The sequence below is a fragment of the Hemicordylus capensis genome, chromosome 2 (genome assembly GCF_027244095.1).
Source record: "Hemicordylus capensis ecotype Gifberg chromosome 2, rHemCap1.1.pri, whole genome shotgun sequence".
In the NCBI taxonomy this organism is placed as follows: Eukaryota; Metazoa; Chordata; class Lepidosauria; order Squamata; family Cordylidae; genus Hemicordylus; species Hemicordylus capensis.
In genome coordinates, this window is record NC_069658.1 from 364,914,044 (window position 1) to 364,933,920 (window position 19,877).

General features: G+C 47.6%; 1 protein-coding gene across 5 annotated transcripts in view; it reads left to right on the plus strand.

Moving 5' to 3' along the window:
• The window catches only part of AFAP1L1 (actin filament associated protein 1 like 1), a 111,834-nt gene that overhangs the window by 13,675 nt on the left and 78,282 nt on the right, over window positions 1-19,877 (plus strand). Inside the window, exon 1 of one of the 5 annotated variants that reach the window (XM_053300472.1) lies at window positions 4,119-4,234. The exons of 3 other annotated variants lie outside the window; for them this stretch is intronic. In XM_053300472.1, coding sequence (XP_053156447.1) covers window positions 4,216-4,234 — 19 coding nt within the window. In that variant the 5' untranslated portion in view covers window positions 4,119-4,215. Of the gene's footprint in view, window positions 1-4,118; window positions 4,235-10,473; window positions 10,646-19,877 lie in introns of those variants that run through there. One more of the 5 variants, XM_053300470.1, reaches the window with a different exon arrangement.

Below are 19,877 nucleotides of genomic sequence, written 5' to 3' on the forward strand. Positions count from 1 at the left end.
GAAACTGCCATATACTGAGTCAGACCATTAGTCTATCTAGCTCAGTATTGTCTTCACAGACTGGCAGCAGCTTCTCCAAGGTTGTAGGCAGGAATCTCTCTCAGCCCTATCCTGGAGAAGCCAGGGAGGGAACTTGAAACCTTCTGCTCTTCTCAGAGCGGCTTCATCCCCTGAGGAGAATATCTTGCAGTGCTCACACATCAAGTCTCCCATTCATATGTAACCAGGGCAGACCCTGCTTAGCTAAGGGGACAAGTCATGCCTGCTACCACAAGACCAGCTCTCCTCTCCTGGCTGGAGCTTTCACCAGCTTTCCTGGCTGGGTGATGCTAGGGTGGAAACTTGGTTACTCTGCTCCTGTTTTTGTGAGTTGAAAAGTCAGCCCAAGCGGATTAGTGGCTACCAAAGCTGTAGGTCTTCCAGAATCTTCTCCAGCACCACGGCAATGGTGCATTTGGACTTCTGCCCCTTCTGTGTATGGGCTCTCTGCTGTATTCCAGCACAGTAGGAAGGAGTGTGAGAAGCTGAACTTTTAAAACAGGAATGGTATAGCGTGAGGGAACCCATGGCCAGCACTGTTCCTGAATCCCCTTACAGGATCCCAAGGCTCAGTGAGAGATGTCTTAGGCCTAAGAGCAGAATAGACAAGATACAGGAGTTACGTTTAGGGATGAGCCCGAATGGGTTCAGGCAGCTGCGGGCAGGGTGGAGAGCGGATCCCTTAAAAAGCAGGTCCTTACCTGCTCCTGTGCCACCTCACTGCCTTTCCAGGTGGGGCACTCACTCTACAAAAGGCTGTGTGCAGCTGCTGCACAGCTCCCTGCAGCCTGCATGCGGTGTTGGCACACACATGGCTGCTGCAAATCCACCGTGGCCATGTGCTTGCCAATGCCACACGCAGGCTGCAGGGAGCAGTGCCGCCGCTGTGCGCAATCTTTTGTAGAGTGAGTGCCCCGCCCGGAAAAGCAGTGTGGCAGTGCAGGAGCAGGGAAAGACCTGCCGAACCGGTTCGGCTGCAGGCACCTGATCCGAGTTGGTGCTTCCCTAGGGAGGTGCCAGACCAGTTTGTGCACATCCTTAGTTATATTTCTGGATATCCTGATGGTTTCATTTTTACCTAAAAGCCAGGAGGAGAGGCTCTACATTTTGTTTGGAGTTGTGATACTAGAGAGGGCATTAGTCCTTCTCCTCCAGTGTCAGTTCCCCAATCAAAATCCTACCCTCAGAATTCCTTCTGTTAGCCCTATAGCTTAAAATACTAAAAAGTTGCTCATACAGCCATTTCTCCTGGGACTGGGGAGGGCTGGGGGGAAGGCCCAGGACAGGACACTACCTACCTTTCTCTCCCCCCCCCCACCATGATCCTTGCCACTCCTGGGCTCTGCCACGCTGCACACCTACATGACCAGTGAATGAGTGATCCTGGAGCAGGGATAGGGGGCAGGCGTAAAGCAGGTTACATCCTCCTGTATCCCACAATGCACTGCACGAGGAGCACAGGGCATTGGGGGATTCCCCACTGCTGGGCTGCTCCTTCTGCCAGCTCTATGGAAGCTTAGGCTGCCAGCAGCCTAAGCTTCCACACAACCAGGCTGTGAGGTAGGAGGGCATATGTGTGCATCCTCCTACTCACGTTTAGACTGGGTACAAAACCCGGGCTACCTGGCAGAGGAGCACATGGATCGGTCCCGATCCCGGTGCTTTTCACGACCAGCTCTACCTGGGCTACAGCTCCCCTACCTGGGTAGGGCTGGATTTTCACAGTGGAAGGAATATCTTGTGAGTAGGTATGTGCAAAACATTTCAAGTGTTTTGAGCTCGAAACAAAACAACCCTGTTGCAATTTGAAACATTTTGAGCACCATTTTGGAGGTCTGTTTTCACCTTGCTGATTGGTTTTCTGGCACTGGCATCCAATTGGCTTGCGATCTCCTTGCTTCTTGGTTGATTGTCATCATACAAATCAAGTGTTGTCATGGGCAACTGTGCCCTCATTGGCTGTGGGGGGGGAGGGAGGAGGGAGGGGAAACACAAAAGGAAGGAGTTTCAAAATTTATTCCAACAAACTGGGAGGCAGAGAGAGCCCTTATAGTATGCCTCTCTTGAAGAGGATACATCAGGAGAGGAGGAAGGAATCAAGGAAGGTTTGATTTTGTGGTTTTCTCAGCACTGTGTACAATATGTTGTGCTATTGTTACTATAACTATCTGGTTTTGCTGGATTGACAAAGGCAGAACTTGGGTGCCTGCATTCTTTTAGTTGTGGTTTGTTTTTGTTTTTTGTTTTGTGAGATAATGAGACTCTCCACACGAGCTTCTGCAGGGAGAATGGGCTTGACCCACTCTCCACGCAGGCGAGTACAGAGCCCACCTTGGGCAGCCAGATCAGCTGCCCACACAATTACCGGCTCCGTCAAAGAGCCGGTAGGGGCAGTGGGGATACAGGGGCGCTTGGCCTTCAGAAGTCCCATGATATCCCATGCGAGTGCATGGGGCATTCTGGGGAGACCCCCAAGGCCAGGAGGCTTGCCGCGGTGACTCATGATCACAAAAACAAGGTTAGCAGAGTGCTTTCCAGCAGTCGTGAGAATAGCCTCAATGTTACGGTGAGAATGGATAGTGGCAGCTGTGTGTGTGTGTGTAATTTCTTGGTGATTGCTGTGATGAGCTCCATGTCTGGCCTTGAGACTAACTTGTGCTTCACGTACTGCTCTGGTCTGCTCTGCAATCTGCATTGCAAGGTGAACTCAGTCAAAATGTTGCTGAACTTGCTTTAGTTGAGCTTATGGCTATGCTTGCTGCTAAGGGTGCTGCTGTGGTAGCTGTACATACGTAAGGAGTCATAATTGTGTGAGAGAGAGCAACTTGTGCCAATGATGTTACCGCAGTACAGGCACTGTGGTTGGCAGTGGATTCTGGGTCAGTGTTTCTTTTTTTGGAATGTGTTTGAAATGTGTATTCTGTGTTGGGAGGGTCAGATTCCCTTTTATTGTGTGTTTCTGCAGTGTTTTTCAAGTTGCAAAATGCATTGCAAACTGCAATGCAAAACTTGTATGTGCACTCTGAGTGCAGCTTGTTCTGGCCATAGAGAACAATGGGGCAACTTTAAACACCCCATTGTTCCCTATGGGTAGCTCCTAAGGACACCAAAGTGGGTGGGATGGTAGGGCATGATGGGTGCTACCTATCACCCAGCCCACAAAAGAAATAGGCAAACAGGTGATTTAAAACAAATTTTTAAACTCCCCCCCAAACCCCCATAGGATCCTCTGGGTGTTTGGGGGGAAGGTTAAAATTTATTTAAAATCTCCCACTTGCTCTTTTTGTGTGTGTGTGGGATGGGTGGTAGGCAGCACCCACCCACTTTGGTGTCCCTAGGAGCTACCCTGGGGGAACAATGGAGTGTCTCAAGTTTCCCCATTGTTCCAAATCTTAACATTTAAAATTTTGTTTCGTCGAAACAACCGGTTCAACCACTGTTTTGACGAAATGTTTCAGCCATCTACGTTTTTGTTTTGAACTCGAAACAAAGCACAAAATCTGTTTCATGCACATCCCTACTTGTGAGTGAAGTAGTACAATGTAATACAACAAGCAGCTTCAAACAAAGGTAAACCCCTGCCCATTGCACTCTACTAACATTTTCTATCAGGATTTTAGTATTTCAGTTTGCATGTATTCCCAGATGACTTTATAGAGCATTGCCTATATAATTTTGTTTTCTGTTGAAAAGGCATGTTTTTTGGACCCAAGAGATGAATGACATAACATAGGGAATCCTTTAACTGGTTGTTTGTGCTCTCTTGTTCTGCTGGCTTTAGACCAGTGTGCAGTATGTGGTCCTGTCTTGCCACCAGCAAAGGGTGACATTGGATTGGGTGGGCGGAATCCTGAATCATTCTTGATCTGCTGCCTAAAATCCACTGTGGGAATTCCACCCTCTCCTAAAATGCAGCCAAACTTAAGGGTGTGTTGTGAAAGAGGGATGGGATGGGATAGAATCACCCCCAGCTGTTACTGGGAGCAGCAAAGAGCTCTCCCCCACATTGCTGCAATTCCTTCCCCTGGAAACTGAGCCACTGCAGAAGGAGAAGGAGAAGGAGGAGAAGAAGGAGAAACAACACTGTGGTCCCTCTTTAGCAAGGGGATCTGCGAGCATTTTCTTCATATCTGCCTTACCTGCTTTAACATTTGAAGGCTTTATCAGGGTGCTAACATGGGTACTGTGGAAGAAGGTGAGTGCTAAATGGAGACCAGAATTTTCAAAGTATCTCTAGATGGATCAGATATTGCACTATTTGACCATGTAGACCCTTGGCTTCTTGATATCCCCGAGACATTCCTTTTCCTTCAGAAAAGTTACCAAGAGTTGCTGTTGAGCCTCTGTAACCATTCTAATGCTATGTTTGAAATGGAAAATGTCTGTAATCGCATAGCCAAGCCTTCTTGATCTGTCATGACACCCTCTAGCTCCCCTTCTTCTGCAGCCGTCCAGTGATATTTGAACTTTGGAGCAGAGTCTGCATTGTGAGGCATGTGATGTTTGGTGAGGCTTACAGTTATTCTGAGCGACACTGTGTTTATAGTCCTATTCAGACATTGCTGTACGAGTGTACAGACGTCTGTACACTAGTACAGCAATGTTTTTTGTGTTCGTTTTAAAAGTGAACCTGGGTACAGGCCCCTGAAATACATGGTACAGATAGGGAATTTACTGCTAGACCTCTATTGAACATAAAGTGTGGGGAAAGATGCAGATCTGTGCCTATGTACACTGTACACTTGTTTGAATGTTCAACATAATGCCTAAATAGGGCTTCTATGTGCATTGCAAATTCCCCCCCTGCTAGCAGTGCTTTCTGAATGGGATCAAATAACATGGGGAAATAAGTGTAGATGCTGATCAGGATATCCACATGCAGGAGATAACTTTTGGGCAGCTGGAGCATTCCTTTCTGATATTGCTGTAGGGGTTCCCATTGCCAAAGAGACAAGCCACTGGTTAAACTTCAATTGGCTTATCTCTTCAGTAGTGGAAACTGATACCAGGAAATCCTCTCCCCCCCACCACCACCCACATTCAGGCCATTACTGGAGGGATTAAATGTCCCCCAGAGGGCTAGAAGAACATGTGAATTGATTTCTAGAGCTCAAGTAACCTGGAAACAACCGTTTCAAGAATGAACACGTGCTCTTATGGATATAACTTCTGTCCAGCTGCAGTAAGTAATGGAAGCAGAATTTCTTGTGCAGCTCCTGCTGATAGATATAAAACACTGATTAAATGAGTACCTTCAGGCAAGCAAAATGTATATTGAATGGGACTCGCAGAAAGCCCAAAGGAAATATTGCTGAATGACCATGTGCCAATAATATCTACATTTCTGTAGCTAACAGCCCAGAACTGTTTTGTCCTTCACCTTACTGACTCAGGGATTGATTCTGTGAACTGTTGCGTGAATGCCTTTGTGCATATGATTGGAGCAGAAGGGACATGGAACTGGCACAAACTGCACCATTGTGCTAGCACTGGGATACGGTCCATTATGGATAGTTTTGCCAGAGGTTTTGCATGTGGCTTTCCTCTTCTTACAGGAAGAGAGCTGGTCTTGTGGTAGCAGGCATGACTTGTCCCCTTAAGCTAAGCAGGGTCCGCCCTGGTTGCATACAAAAGGGAGACTAGAAGTGTGAGAACTGTCAGATATTCCCCTCAAGGAATGGAAACGCTCTGGGAAGAGCATCTAGGTTCCAAGTTCCTTCCCTAGCATCTCCAAGATAGGGCTGAGAGAGATTCCTGCCTGCAACCTTGAAGAAGCCACTGCCAGTCTGTGAAGACAATACTGAGCTAGATGGACCTATGGTCTGACTCAGTATAAGGCAGCTTCCTATGTTCCTATGTTATTATTATTAGAAACACCATGACTGAGGAACTGTCCTGATTATCCTGTTAAGGTGTTGCCACTACAGTTAGCTCTTGTTTCTTGACTGCCTGCCCAATATGACTGGGCTCCAGCTATGGAATAAAAGAGTGGGCAAGCACAGTGCAGCAACGCTGTGGTCTCAATGTCTGGTCTGAGGTCACATGATACAACTGCCTTGCTGATGCTCAGCAGGCCTAGGTCTGGTCAGTGCCTGAATGGGGGAACCACCTGGGAACCACATGTTCACCACCTTGAGTTCCAGTCTGGAAAGGAGTGGGCTATACATGTAATAAAATAAATCAATAAACACCATGGTGGTCCACAGTGGAATATGCAGGACAGGAACTTCACTACTGTTAGCACTTCTAGGACACTGGATTTCCATCCAGGGAAAACTCCTACATCGGTGCTCACAAATCTACCCTTGAATTTCCAGTGCTGTTGCTTGACAGAGACCATAAGCTGATCTCCCTAGCAAAAGAAGGGCTGTGCTGATAGGAGGAAGTGTCATTACAAGCTGTGGCCTTGATACTGCACCTGATTCTCCAGCAGTGTTCAGCAATGGCCGGAAATGGAAGGGCTGGACTTGATTTAAAAAAAGAGACTCTCATCCTGTTCTCAGCTGCGAAGTGTCTACTGGAGTACACTTTATGGACTCCAAAGCTCTTTCTCCTCACATACTCCACTACCATATGGTGGTACAGTGGAAAGTCTCCAGTTACTGCACAGCTGTCACAGCCATGCAGACTTCTGTGTTGCATGCCTCCCTAATAGATCACGTTACATATGACACAGCATTGCCAAGGAGTAACCATAGGACAACCCAAATCCATTTTCCAAGTTGCTGTGACAAAAGGACTGTGTGTCTTCTCTGTAGGATGCACTGCAATTGGCTCTATGCAGGAAAGAGAAGGAGGCTTTGGACTCCAGATAATGCATCTGCATATTGAGAATCTGAAACAACATCCATGTATTGCAAGGGAAAACCCAACCTAATCAACTCTAAAATTATCTCCAGTGAGACATTGTATAATGGGGATTCATTTTGTGGGAGTAAGAGCAATATGAAATGCATTTCAAAAAATATCGGAAGTTAATTGGGACCAATGGAAATAATTGTTGATATCCAGACTGCAGTTGCACATGCACTACATGGAAGGGGTATTTTTGCAGATCTTCCCTTCCCTCTGCAGCCCATTGTAGCTCTCAAAAAATATGTTCCTGAGAGATGAGGGACCTTTGGGGACATGTTTTGAGGGAGCACAGTGGGCTGCAGAGGGCAGGGGAGATCTGCAAAAATTGGTCCTCCCCTGTACCGCATGTGCAAATGTTAGACTAGATGTCAGTGATTCTAATAATTATCACATAAATGTCCACTAAAAGGTTACAGAAGAAAGGCAGGATTTTGAACAGAGATCTGTAGACGTTGACTTGCCTCAGGAGCCAGCTATTATTTCATTACCACTGACACCTCCTCTCTCTTGAGTCTTCTGGCATGTGTAGCGAACAGGGTTCTCATACTTCTCTTTGTTCTTTGAAGGTATTCTGTGTCAGAGTTGAGGCCCTGTCTTCCCTCTGAGTCAGGTGAACAGTGTTCCTTCTAACAGGGATTCCCAGATGTTGACTACAACTGCAGCCGGGGATGCTGGGAATTGTAGTGAACAACATCTGGGGATCCCTGTTAGAGGGAACAATGCAGGTGAAGTCAATCTCTGACTGCATTACCCTTCAGAGGTTCTGAGTGCTACTGGAGTTCACTGTGAAGTCACAGATGGGGGTAGGGAGCAGGTGCCATATTGACTGTGGCAAGGACATTTGAAAACCCTTGCCTTTGAAATTACTCTCGTTCTCTCCCAACTGTGCTGTGTGCTTTAGCCTACAGAGCATTGCCTATTCAGGCAGAGGCACTCTTACCCCTGGACTTCTGGGCCAAAGTCCAGGGCCTCCACAGCCCCTGGGGGCCCCCAAATCCTCTTTAGTCTGTCCAGGGTGGTGTGGTCCTCAGGGCAAGCATGATGGTGCTTAATTTGCGGGGGGGGGGAGCGGGGTGTCCACAGTTCTTTAGCTCCATGCTCCAAAATCAGCTAGGTGCACCTCTGTATGCAAGTCATGTACTTCCTGTTTACTGTGGCCCGCATTCCCTGTTCCCACAGTTACCCCCTCATGGTACACTGTCGGGTTGCCTTTTAAGTTGCTCATCTTAAATTGCCATAGCCATGGTCTGGTTGGGCAGCAGAACACAAATAATAAAACTTCCGTCTTCAAGGGTTATGGGCAAGGCAGTGAGGCTATTCCCACCATCACTGGAAAGCAGGCCAAGGGAGCTTAGCCCGCTTTCCAGTGATCGTGGGAACCACTGGGCTTGCAGGCGAGCCCAGTGCTCCCAAGGCGGCTAGCCCACCTAAAACACCCTCCCCTTAAATGAGGTTTACGGAGCAGGCACTCTGTTAACCTTGTTTCCCTGCTTGTGTGCTGCCATGGTGCATGGCGACATACAAGTAGACCCCTTTCTGGGAGGCTGCAGCCGATCTCCCAGCCTCAGGAATCTCTCCAGAATGCCCTGCATGCTCGCGCGGGGTATCCTGGGACTTCTTGGGGCTGAGTGGCCCCCGATCCCCGCAGCCCCCACCAGCTCCATGATGGAGCCGGTAGTTGAGTGGGTGGCCGATCCGGCTGCCCAACTGCTTGTCTGCTGGGGGAGCGGGCTATGCCTGCTCTCCCCACAGAACCCTCCAGGCTAGAACCTCAGAGTCTTATTCTGTGCTGACAAAAGCTTGATTTAATAATGTATATACAGTTTTCAAATGAGTATCATTTGCATCCTTTGGTTGACCTGATACACAATCTTGTGAGGGCAGAGCAAGAGCTCTGTCCTTGTTAGTAGCCTGAAATTTATGTGCAGACGAGGTTTGCCTCACAAGCGCAGTGTGCAAGGAGAGGGAAGGGGAGGTGATTTTCTCCCCTCCTCTCCCCGCAAAAGCAGTTTTTATTGCCAGGAATAAGTCCCTGTGGATTGCACAGCTGCCAGGGACATCTTTGGCGGTGACAAATTCTCTGCCCCAAAATGAATTCTATTGCTTTTCTGCACTATTATCAAATTCTCATAGCCCTGGATGTGAAAGTGCATGTTGTAGTATCAGCAAAGGCATCTTACTTCAGCTGACCACTTTAATCAGATATAGTTCTACTGCTGTCTTGCCTTCTTCTTCAGTTACGGTTGCACTGAGTAGCTTTTAAGACACCGGACAGGCAATGGATTGGAACATCAAGGAAAAAAATAGCCTGAGCTAAAGTAATCCTAATGAGTTGGGTGGAGCTCTTGGTTTTGATGCTCCGAGGAAGCAGAAGCTGGGGCAGGATTTCCTGGCATTACATTCAGGTCTGTGCAGTTCCTGTAGTGGAAAGATGTTTCACTGTGGAGTCCTTGTCTTGGGGGTGACTATTATAGCACTTTTCCAGCTCTCGCTAACTCTACATGAAGTTGAGATCCTCTAGCAGCCCTTGTTTAGAGCTACCTTGCAGTTCATTGAATTGTATGACCATCCAGGGTCTGCAGACGCATTTTATCTTGCTCATTGTGGAGGTTGTGTCCTCCCTTCTGAAGAGGGCAGTAGTGGATAATGCTGGAGACCCACTGTGAGCATCAGTGAGTCCCAGAAAGTTATGCCCATCCCCACCATGCCATGCACAATTTATGCTGCTAGCTGTCCTGTACTTGGGAGTGCTTTTTACAAGCACACCACTGCAAAATGAGAGCATGCACAATTCCCAAACCTGGGTAGGACACTTGTTTTACCCCAAGAATGGTTGTGTGAATTAGCCTATTGTCTAGTGAGCACATGATTTGACTAGAATTTAGGGTCCTTTGGTTAGCAGCAGCTATAATATGGTTTCTTGCTATCTCACCTAGGATCTTGTGGTATCTCACCTAGGATCCTGAGTGATGGCTCTGAGACCAAAGCAGAGTCCACAGTTCCATCTTGTTTTCTGAAGAGCATATGAAGGATCTTCTGCCAAGCTCCCACTCCCACCTGGCTTCTTTATATGGAATCTTCTGAAGGAGTATATAAAGAGCTTATTGCAGACCAAATGTTGCTCATTTCCTTGGGCACAAGTGCTGTACACGCTCAAGTTGGCCTCAGTTTCTCCTTCTCTAGGATAGGAAATCATGATACTGACCTGTGTCCCTTCCCCCCACCCCCCCGGAGGGTCTTAATGTCCTTTTTGGGGAGATGGCTATATTTTCATCCAATTGTGCTGTTCCTGTTTTGTTTGTCTGTCGATATAAATGCCTCTCCTGTTTGTTGGCCACAGTTTCCCGGAGGCCCTTTGAAGCCCCTTTTTGTCTGATTTTATTCATAAGCTATTTACACTGTACCATTTCCCAAAACCAATGCCAATCCGGGAACGGCAGAGCTCCCCAGAGCAGGAAATGGCCTTCCCTTGGGCTTGGGGAAGCTTTAATTGGGGGAACTTGAAAACAACACCAAGGAGAGGAAGGCATTTCCTGCCCATGAGGGGTCTGTCCCTCTGTGCCAGCTTCATTTTCAGCTCTGTGTCACTGAGCTATGCTGAGCTTCAGCTTCCACAATCCCTTGGGCGCATTATCTTTGTCTATCACATATCTGTTGGTTGGGCCTGGCTCCAAAGTCATGCAAACCTGCTGCTTTCTCTACTCCACAGTGACTGTTTTGAAGAGGCCTGCACCAGAGTTTGTTTTTAAAAGTAAGTTTATTCTAGGCTGTGAGTAATATTAACATACTCTCCTTTGGTCTTTGAGTTTGTTTTTATGCATTACTCAGCAGGACTGGCTGTTTCTTTCAAAATGTTGGCCCTTTTCCTTCAGGCCTCTTGTTTCTCCCTCCATTATGCCAGATATCATGGCATGCACTAGAAAAGAGTCTGCTGCAGTGCAATGCACATCCAGAGAGGTCTATCTGGATTACAGCAGTGTGAGTCTTACAGACTTGACACCAGACAGCCACTGCTAGTATAGCTAGGTACAAACCAGCTGTAGTTCTCCCATAGACTAAATCTATACGCCATGGATCACATGCTGGAGCTGTCTTTCTGTTATGGCTGCCAAGTTTTGGTTTCAAAAATCCAGATCCCTGCTCAGGACAAGAAAGAGGAGCCTGAGGTGGACAAGGTTGTGATGTGAATAGCAATGGCTTTCTGTCCACTACTGTGCCGGGTGTGCCCAGGGCCGGCCTTAGGGGTGCGTGAGCTGGGAGATTGCCCATGGTGCCTATTTGAAGAGGGCACTAAGCTGAGCTTGGTGGCTCGATCTTTGAATGAGTCACAAAGACACTCCTCGCCCAGGGCACTATTTATCCTCGGGCCTGCCCTGCCTGGGCCTAGTGCTGGCAGGGTGAGATAAGCCTGCACGTGAGGTTTAGCATGGAGTGGAGCATGCAAAAGTGGTCTCCACAGCTTCTGGTGTCCACAAGCACACCACTCTCTTCTGGACTTGGCTATCCTGCCCTCACTTGATTCAACAGAGCTTGTGAGAGGTGGCTATGGAAGAGTTAGGCATGATGCATGCCAATATATCTACTAAAATTCTGACATGGTTGAAAATAATTGTGGAAACAGTCTAAATTTCTAGCTTTCATACAAAAAATCTGGCAGCCAATCCAGAGGGGGTGTGTGTGTGTGTGTGTGTACGAGAGTGAGAAATATAAATATATGTATGTTTTTTCTGGTGAGTTGGCAACTCTAATTTGTGTTGGAGGACCGAAGGGTAGGGAAGATCTTGATAAGGCATAGATCAGGGTTTCTTAACCTTGGGCCCCCAGATGTTGTTGCACTACAGCTCCCATCATCCCCAAATATGGCCTTTATGGCTGAGGATAATGGGAGTTGTAGTCCAAAAACATCTGGGGGCCCAAAGTTAAGAAACTCTGGCATAGCTCGTAATGCTGCTTAAGGCATGTCTGTGTGGGGTGACCTTTTGTGGTGTGTGTTGGATGCTCATCAGATGTTCACCTGACACCTGTGATCTGCACAACACCCGATCTTGCACCATGTTGTTTTCCTCCATAGTAAATGGTGGATGGGTGATGCTAGATTGTTGCAGGACATACAAAGGCAGAAGTGATATCAGCTTGGAGTTCTCCTCAGCCAAGTCTTTCCTACTCCTAGAAGGATAAGCTCTAGTTCTGAAAGGTGAGTGTATTTGTTTAGCTGCAGGAAGTGAAGGAGACCAGCTGGTCATTCTGAAGGAAGGACTAAATCTCTTATCCCCTTAGAGTGCTCCCACATGGGCCTGTGGGTGTTTCTGATTGGAAACTTTTTGCATGGCAAGGCAAGGTCTCATTCAGATACAGGTTGGCTATAGCACAGGAAGCTCTTGTGCACCACTGATTCCCAGCAGCTGTTTAGACAGACAAATGGGAGAATTGGCAGGAGCTTACTGGGATCTGGTGCACTGCATGAACGTGACCAGACTCTACAAAAAGACTTGTGAAGTTGTCTCTTGTTCTGCACTACGATCTGCTATGGGGGAAAGAGTGGGTAGGGCAGGGCAGGGCAGGGGAAGGAATGCCGGACATGCAGGATTCCTGGATTAGTTGGTGACAAAAGGTTGTGACAGCAAACTCCCCTTCTCCTCTGCCATCATGCTTCTGCTTAATGCAGCTATGGAGAAGGAGAGAGAAGGAATGTATGTATCTGCTTGTAAAAGTAGGTTATATTCTGCAAGCATAGATACATTCCTTGCTGCCCCTGAAGATCCCCCTCTCCCCCCACCCACTGAGGTGCACTGAAATGTGTGAAGGACGAGATCCCCTGCATCTGTACAGTGTCTCATTTTCAGACCGTGCCGTTTCTGGCAGCCACCGCAAATATGACCACCCAGCATTTTGTTTCTTCTATGCCTTGGCTTGTTCTGTATTGGGGGAGGAAGAAGTTGTGGTCTCATCTTAGTAGCCATGCAAGCTAATTTAAATTGGCCAACACTGAACATGTAGTGTACATGGTGGGGGGTAGAATGCCATTGGTTATATTTTCTCTCCCTCTTCAAAAAAATCCACAGAAAAAAAGTTTATGGTAGAAAAAGGCTGTATCCGGCAATTCACCTTTGTCATCTACATCAGGTCTGTGGGCCTTGGGGCAGTTAATGCTTAGGTGAATACTTAATAACGTACCTGCCAATATGTCCCTATTTTCCCCATTCAGGTGAGTGGGAAAATAGGGACATGTTGGCAGGTATGGAATCGTGGACACGTATGTAGAATTATAGAGTTGGAGCTGGAGAAGGTCCTGTAGGCTTGGTCCAACTCCCTGCTTGATGAAGAAAATCCAGAGCTAGAGCTTCCTCAACAAAGCACTATCTAACCTCTCCTTGAAGACACCTAGAACTCCTCTCTTGTCCCCCAAGGCAACTAATTTAGTATCAGCAATGGTACTGCTTGAAATACAGAAGTGACATACTGGCTGCATTCACACATAATGGAAAGCCACAGTTAGACTGGGCAGAGGTTTGAAATCGTGAATGTCCCAATGCATGCAACCGTGGTTTCGCAGCAAAAGCAACCTGAGGTTTGCCTTGCCAAACTCCAATTTGAACCTTTGGTTTGTAGAGTTTTGCCACTGTAACCTGAGGTTTTTTTGGCAGCAGCGTTCTATCTGAATCTGGATGCTGCCATAACCACCGGTTCTTGCAGTTTCTGGAATCATCATAATAGAGAGGGCGGCACAGAACCACCCGGGATCGTGCCTGCTCCACTTCTGCAGTGCTTCTCACTGGCCACCTCTCCAAGCACTTGCCCCGCCCCCACCCTGTCTCCGCTCCAACAAAGCAGTTACCCGGCAACAGGGACACTGCCGCATCCCATCCCAAGCCTGTCAAATGGTAAAGTCACACAAGGGCATACCCTCTTCGCACACTGTCCCTTGTTCCCCCTCCTGGCAATCAGGAGAGAAAGGGGATGGGATGGCAAGATGGCCACTATGTGCTTTGCTCTCCAAAAATGAAGAGAAAGATGTATCTGCACAAGTACATACGCAGAAGGTAGCAACATAAGCAGGGCAACCCCATTAGAGCCCTGGGACAACAACATATTTTAGGGCAGCTGTACCCAGGATTGGATTTAAAGGGCAGTAAAAACAAGGCATTATTGAACGGCTCTGCTCTATTTTTTTGTGTGTGGGGGGGGGTTGCACAATGATGTTGGGGAAGGGGGGCCAAGCCCCTTCCCTGTGGGGGAACATGTGCAGTCCCTAGGCTTACTCATGAGAAGGGCCGGGCAGCAGGGTCAGCATTGCCTCAAGTTTTTTTTTTAATGGCCACCGCGCATGCTCAAATGACCTCTGCAAGGCCCTGGGCCATGCCAGGCTTTGCAGAGGCCATTTGAGCACGTGTGGCAGCAGGAAAAATGGCTGCTGTGCCAATTTATAGAGGCCAAAATCGGCCAAAAAGGAAGGTTTTATGGGCCGTGGCAGTGATAAGCGAGGCCGGCGGGGGAAACCTTTGTGGACACCCCACCCCCACCCTGCGGCCTTTAAGAAGCCCCCTGAAGGGGCTACAGGTACTAAAAAAAATGTATTTTTTTTTAAAAAAAGAAATTGCAAATTGGTGCAGGGGTTCGGTTCCGGTCCAGATGGAACCTGTTGGGGGTTGGTTCAACCCCGAACCCCTGAACTGAACCGTTGAATCACAAACCCCTGGACCAGTTTGCACATGCCTATGCTGTTCCTGCGTGGACCCCTCACTCATGAGATTATAGGGCCATGAGGATACCAATTCACAACTCATTAGAAGAACTGTCTGTGAGGACAAGGGTGTTGAGCCAAATCACTAATAATGTGCAATGACATTCCTTTCTCCCTCAGACCTCTCTCTCATGAGAGCGTAAAACCATGGAGACACTCATGGGGGCCGGACAGCAGATGCCACCCAGCCAGCCAGGTTACTCTATAAAAGCAAGCCACGTGGTCGGATACCCCAGCAATGGCTCTCCCTGCCTTGGCAACTGCCACCAAGAAACTGTCAAAACATGCCCTTTGCTAGCCCGTCCACCAATTTGAACATGTCCATCTTTGTTTTTGCCTAGAATGGCAACCCCACTCTCCTGCTGCCGCTGGAAATCAGGGTTCCCCTTTCCCATGATCCCCACGGCGGCAGATTTGAATATGGCACAATGCTGGTCCAAACCCAGGAAATTTGAATGAGAGTAAAGATCTTTCCTCATTCCCCAGAGACATGGAGCATTAAAATCTCCTTTGAGTGCATCAAAGGCTTCCCTGGAGAGGAAAGGGTCTCTGTGTAGAAGTTCTATCATTAACCAGAGAGAATGGGGGCCCCACACAAGCGGGGGCCCCTTTATTTGGTTAGCTCAACTCATGAGAGCACAGTTTATTTTATTTTATTTTATTTATTCATCAAACTTATATACCGCCCAAACCTTCATCTCTGGGCGGTTAACATAAAACAATTAAAACACATATAAAAGTTAAAACAAATCAACAGTTTAAAATCAACCATAAAATTAAAACAAACAATTTTAAAATGCTGAGAAAGCTTTGGTGAAAAGATGGGTTTTCAGATTTTTTAAAAAAATTGCCAGAGATGGGGAGGATTGTACCTCAGCAGGGAGCACATTCCACAATCTTGGGGCAGCGACCAAGAAGGCCCGTCTCTGTGTAGCCACCAAACGGGTCAGCGGCAACTGGAGACGCACCTCCTCAGATGACCTGAATGGGAGGTGGGGCTCGTAGTGAAAAAGACACTGTCTAGAGACCCAGGGCCTAAGCCGTTTAGGGCTATAACTAGCACTTTGTATTTTGTCCGGAAACCTAGTGTAGCTCCATCAGTAAAGGAGTAACATGGTGTCTCCGAGTGGACTCAGAGACCAACCTGGCTGCCGCATTCTGAACCAACTGAAGTTTCTGGACTGCATACAAAGGCAGCCCCACATAGAATACATTACAGAAGTCATGTTTGATGGAAGACCAAAGGTTGGAGAGCCTAAGGTTCTTCCCAGTAGATTGGCCTCCTCATGAGAGCCCTTATGCCTTGGCAGCAAGCCACCATGGGGGCAGGAGTGTGGTTTGGTCTGCATGGACTGCTTTGTTGGGGTGAGCCCTCACAAGAGCATCCTTGGTCACAGTGAACCAGACTCCAGGATCCTTTGCCCTCCCTCATATACATATCCCCTCCTAGGAAGTCAACATGTCCTGTTCCCTTTCCTAAGTAGCAAAAAAATAGTGCCCCTCTGCACACACACACACCCCGAAATTGTGCTTGTGCGAGACTGTTGCACGGCTCCCATTGATTGATTGATTGATTGATTGATTTAGTACACCGCCCCAAACTTTTGTCTCTGGGCGGCTAACAATAACATAAAACAAGTTAAAAACATATACAGACACTTAAAACAATTTAAAAATCAACCACTGATTAAAACCTAAAAAATTTAAAGAGCTGAAAAAGATTGGGTGAAGAGGTGGGTTTTCAAATGTTTTTTAAAAATTGTCAGAGATGGGGAGGATCGTATCTCAGTAGGGAGCACATTCCACAGTCTCCAAGCAGCAAACAAGAAGGCCCGTCCCTGTGTGGCCACCAGCTGAGCTGGTGGCAACTGGAGACCGACCTCTCCAGATGACCTCAAAGGGCAGTGGGGCTCATAATGAAGAAGACATTCTGTTAAATACCCAGGGCTTAAGCTGTTTAGGGCACCCCGCTCCAAATCCGCTGATGATCTCTCCCAGCAGTTTCATGTAGATGTTAAAGAGCATTGGAGAGTGTATGGAGCCTTGAGGGACACCATACTTAAGCTTAGATTTCAAAGAGCAACAATCTCCAATTGACACAATCTGGAATCTGTCTGAGAGGTAGAAGTGGAATCATTGTAAAACAGTGCCTCCCACCCCCAACACACTCAGACATTCCAGAAGGATACTATGGTCGATAGTATCGAGAGCCGCCGAGAGGTCCAAAAGGACCAACAGAGTCACACTTCCTCTGTCAGTTCCCAATTGGAGATCATCCATCAGGCTGACCAAGGCAGTCTCCACTCTATAACCCGCCTGGAAGCCAGTTTGAAATGGGTCTGGATAATCAGTTTCCTCCAAGACTGCCTGGAGCTGAGAGACCACCACCCTCTCAATTACCTTGCCCAGCCATGGGAGGTTGGGAACAGGCCTATAATTGCTCAACTCTGAGGGGTCTAATGCAGACTTCTTTAGAATAGGTCTAATAATTGCCTCCTTAAGACAAGGAGGCATCCTGCCCTCCCTCCAAAGCATTTAGGATTTCTACTAGGCTGCCTACAACAGCCTCCCCACTAGATAGAACAAGCCATGTTGGACAAGGGTCAAGAGAACAAGTGGTAGGCCTCAGCGCTCCAACAGCTTGTCCACATCCTCAGGAGTCACAAACTGAAATTGATCTTGTCAAGTAGCATAAGAGGAATTGTTGGACACCTCCAGTTCAGACATCAGATTAATTGTGGAGTCTCTATCTAAGTTGGCCCGAATCCGAGAGATTTTATCTGCAAAAAATTCTTTAAACACATCAAAGCAGGTAACTGATGACCCAAAATTCTGATTCAAGGAAGGGGGGTGCATACTAGCCCCCCTCACAATCCTAAACAACTCTGCTGGACTTGAATGCACAGATGCAATATGGGCAGAAAAGAACCACTTCCTTGCTGCACGTATCTCCTGAGCATAGATCTTTAAATGTGCTCTATGTCATAATCTGTCAGATTCAAGTCGAGTTTTTCTCCACTTGCGCTCCAGTCACCTACCTTGCCGCTTCTGCCCCCATAGATATTCTGTATACCAATGGGCCAGTTTTGAAGTGGGTCGGAGGTGATGCTTAGGAGCAATCGTGTCTACTGTCTTGGTGAGCATGTTGTTCCAGTTCTCCACCAGGGCATCAACAGGATCACTGGCAAAGCCAACATTAAATCCCTCCAAGGCTTCTTGGAATCCTATTGGGTCCAATAACCTCTTCGGGCGGACCATTCTAATAGGCCCCTCACCCCTGCGGAGGTAGAAAGTGGTTGTAAGCCTAACCTTAACCATATGGTGGTCCGTCCATGACAATGGGGAAATCACAGGAGTCCCCACCCATAGAACACTACCCTGATCAGAGTAAAAGATCAATTCAAGTGTGTGACCTGCAATGTGCATCGGTCCAGAGACCGCTTGGGATAGGCCCATAGTTGTCATGGTTGGTATGAACTCCTGTCTTGCCCCTGACAAGTTGGTCCCAAAATGAACATTGAAGTCCTCAAGCACCAAAAGTCTGGGATCCGTGAGTTCTGCGACAAAGTCCGTGAGCTCAGTAAGGGATTCCGCTGGGCAGCGGGGTGATCAGTACACCAACAGAAGTCCCAATCTATCCCTGGTCCCCAAACTTAAGTACACACATTCAGTATGGTCAGATACCCCAACAGGGACCCTGGTAAGGAAGATGTTATCCTTATAGACCACAGCCACTCCACCTCCCTGTCCACGTCCCCTCACCTGCTCCTCTACAGAATACCCTGGAAGAAGAAGCTGGGACCAGACTGGGCCACTAGCCTCGCCCTCCCTCTTATGAGGGTGGCAGTGCAAGTGCTGTCAGATAAAGGGCTTAAATTCATTTAAAGGGATTTAAATGCATTTCCCCCGCACAGGTTGATCATTCTGAAAGGGCACAATTGCTCTCGGCACGGCCCCTTGAAGATTGTGGCCAATGGCTGCCCCCCTGGCCATGTGCTGAAGCCTTGCCAACAGTCTGGAGACATGAGCGCTACAGAGCTTGCTGGGATGCAGCCTTGACAGACCAGAAAGAGGGAGGGGGCTCCACTCCCCTGCCCTGAAAACGGAGATTGCCAGGCTGCAGTTGGACAGATGTCTGCAATGCAATTAATGGCTGCGAGTACAGTCTCCAGTTTCACGTTACATGTGAATGTGGCCAGTGCTTCCCCAGAGGGTTTACAGCTCTAGGGTAAGGAGGACAGGACAGAGGAAAACGGTTGATAAAGGAGTGTTGCTGTAGGAATGGCCTAATTCAGGGGTTCTGAAGCTTGGGTTGGGTCTTTAGATGCAGTTGGACTACAAGTCCCATCATCCCCCATCACAATGTCTGAAGGCTGGGGATGAGGGAGTTGTAGGTGAAGAACATCTGGGAACCCACACTTGAGAACCCCTGGCCTAACCTTTTACAGTGATGGCAGAAAGTGGTGGTCCAGGCAGCCTGGACCACCACTGAGCTTTGAGGAAGGGTAGATGGAGTTGGATTGCTGTGGAGGGTGGGATGGGGCAGATTGTTCAAGCAGAGGGAGTGACATGGAAATGAATGAGGAGGGAAATAGATAAGGTGCTACCAGATCCTTTGACAGTGGGACCTCAAACAGCAGGTGGTGATTCAGCCTGATTTTATTGCTCAGTCCTGGACATGGTGGCTTATCAGTATAGCTATCCATCAGGCATTTTTATAGTGTGGTATGTTTTAATTAGCCAAAAATACCTAGTTCAAAAGCCTCCAAGCAGTTGGTACTCCTAACAGCTGGGATTTTTTCTTGTCCTAATTTGTTGTTTTTTTCCTGGTTAATAGACCACAAAAATGTTTCAGATATTCTTTTAAGCAACCGGATAATATTTTCTTTCTCTGATGCTTCCCCATTATTACAGTTCAAAACCCCTTTCAAAGACTGCAACACTGGAGCAGCAATTAAAACCATTTCAGAGTCAATGAGAAGCAGCTCCCACTGGTATCCAGCTGTGTGGGGCTTGGTGGCATGAAGCTAATCTATTTTGCATACAATCTGACTACTGCATGGGGTTTGTGTGCTTAAATGTTTTGCTGAATAATCCCACAGATACCTTGTGTTATTGGTGAATCATCGATTGTACTTTAGACTATTGATATGTAAAAGGTTACAGACTCCCAGTGGTGAGGAAATGGACCAGGTGACTTAATGGCTCTCTTCCAGGTATGTGAAATGTAACTGCATTCATA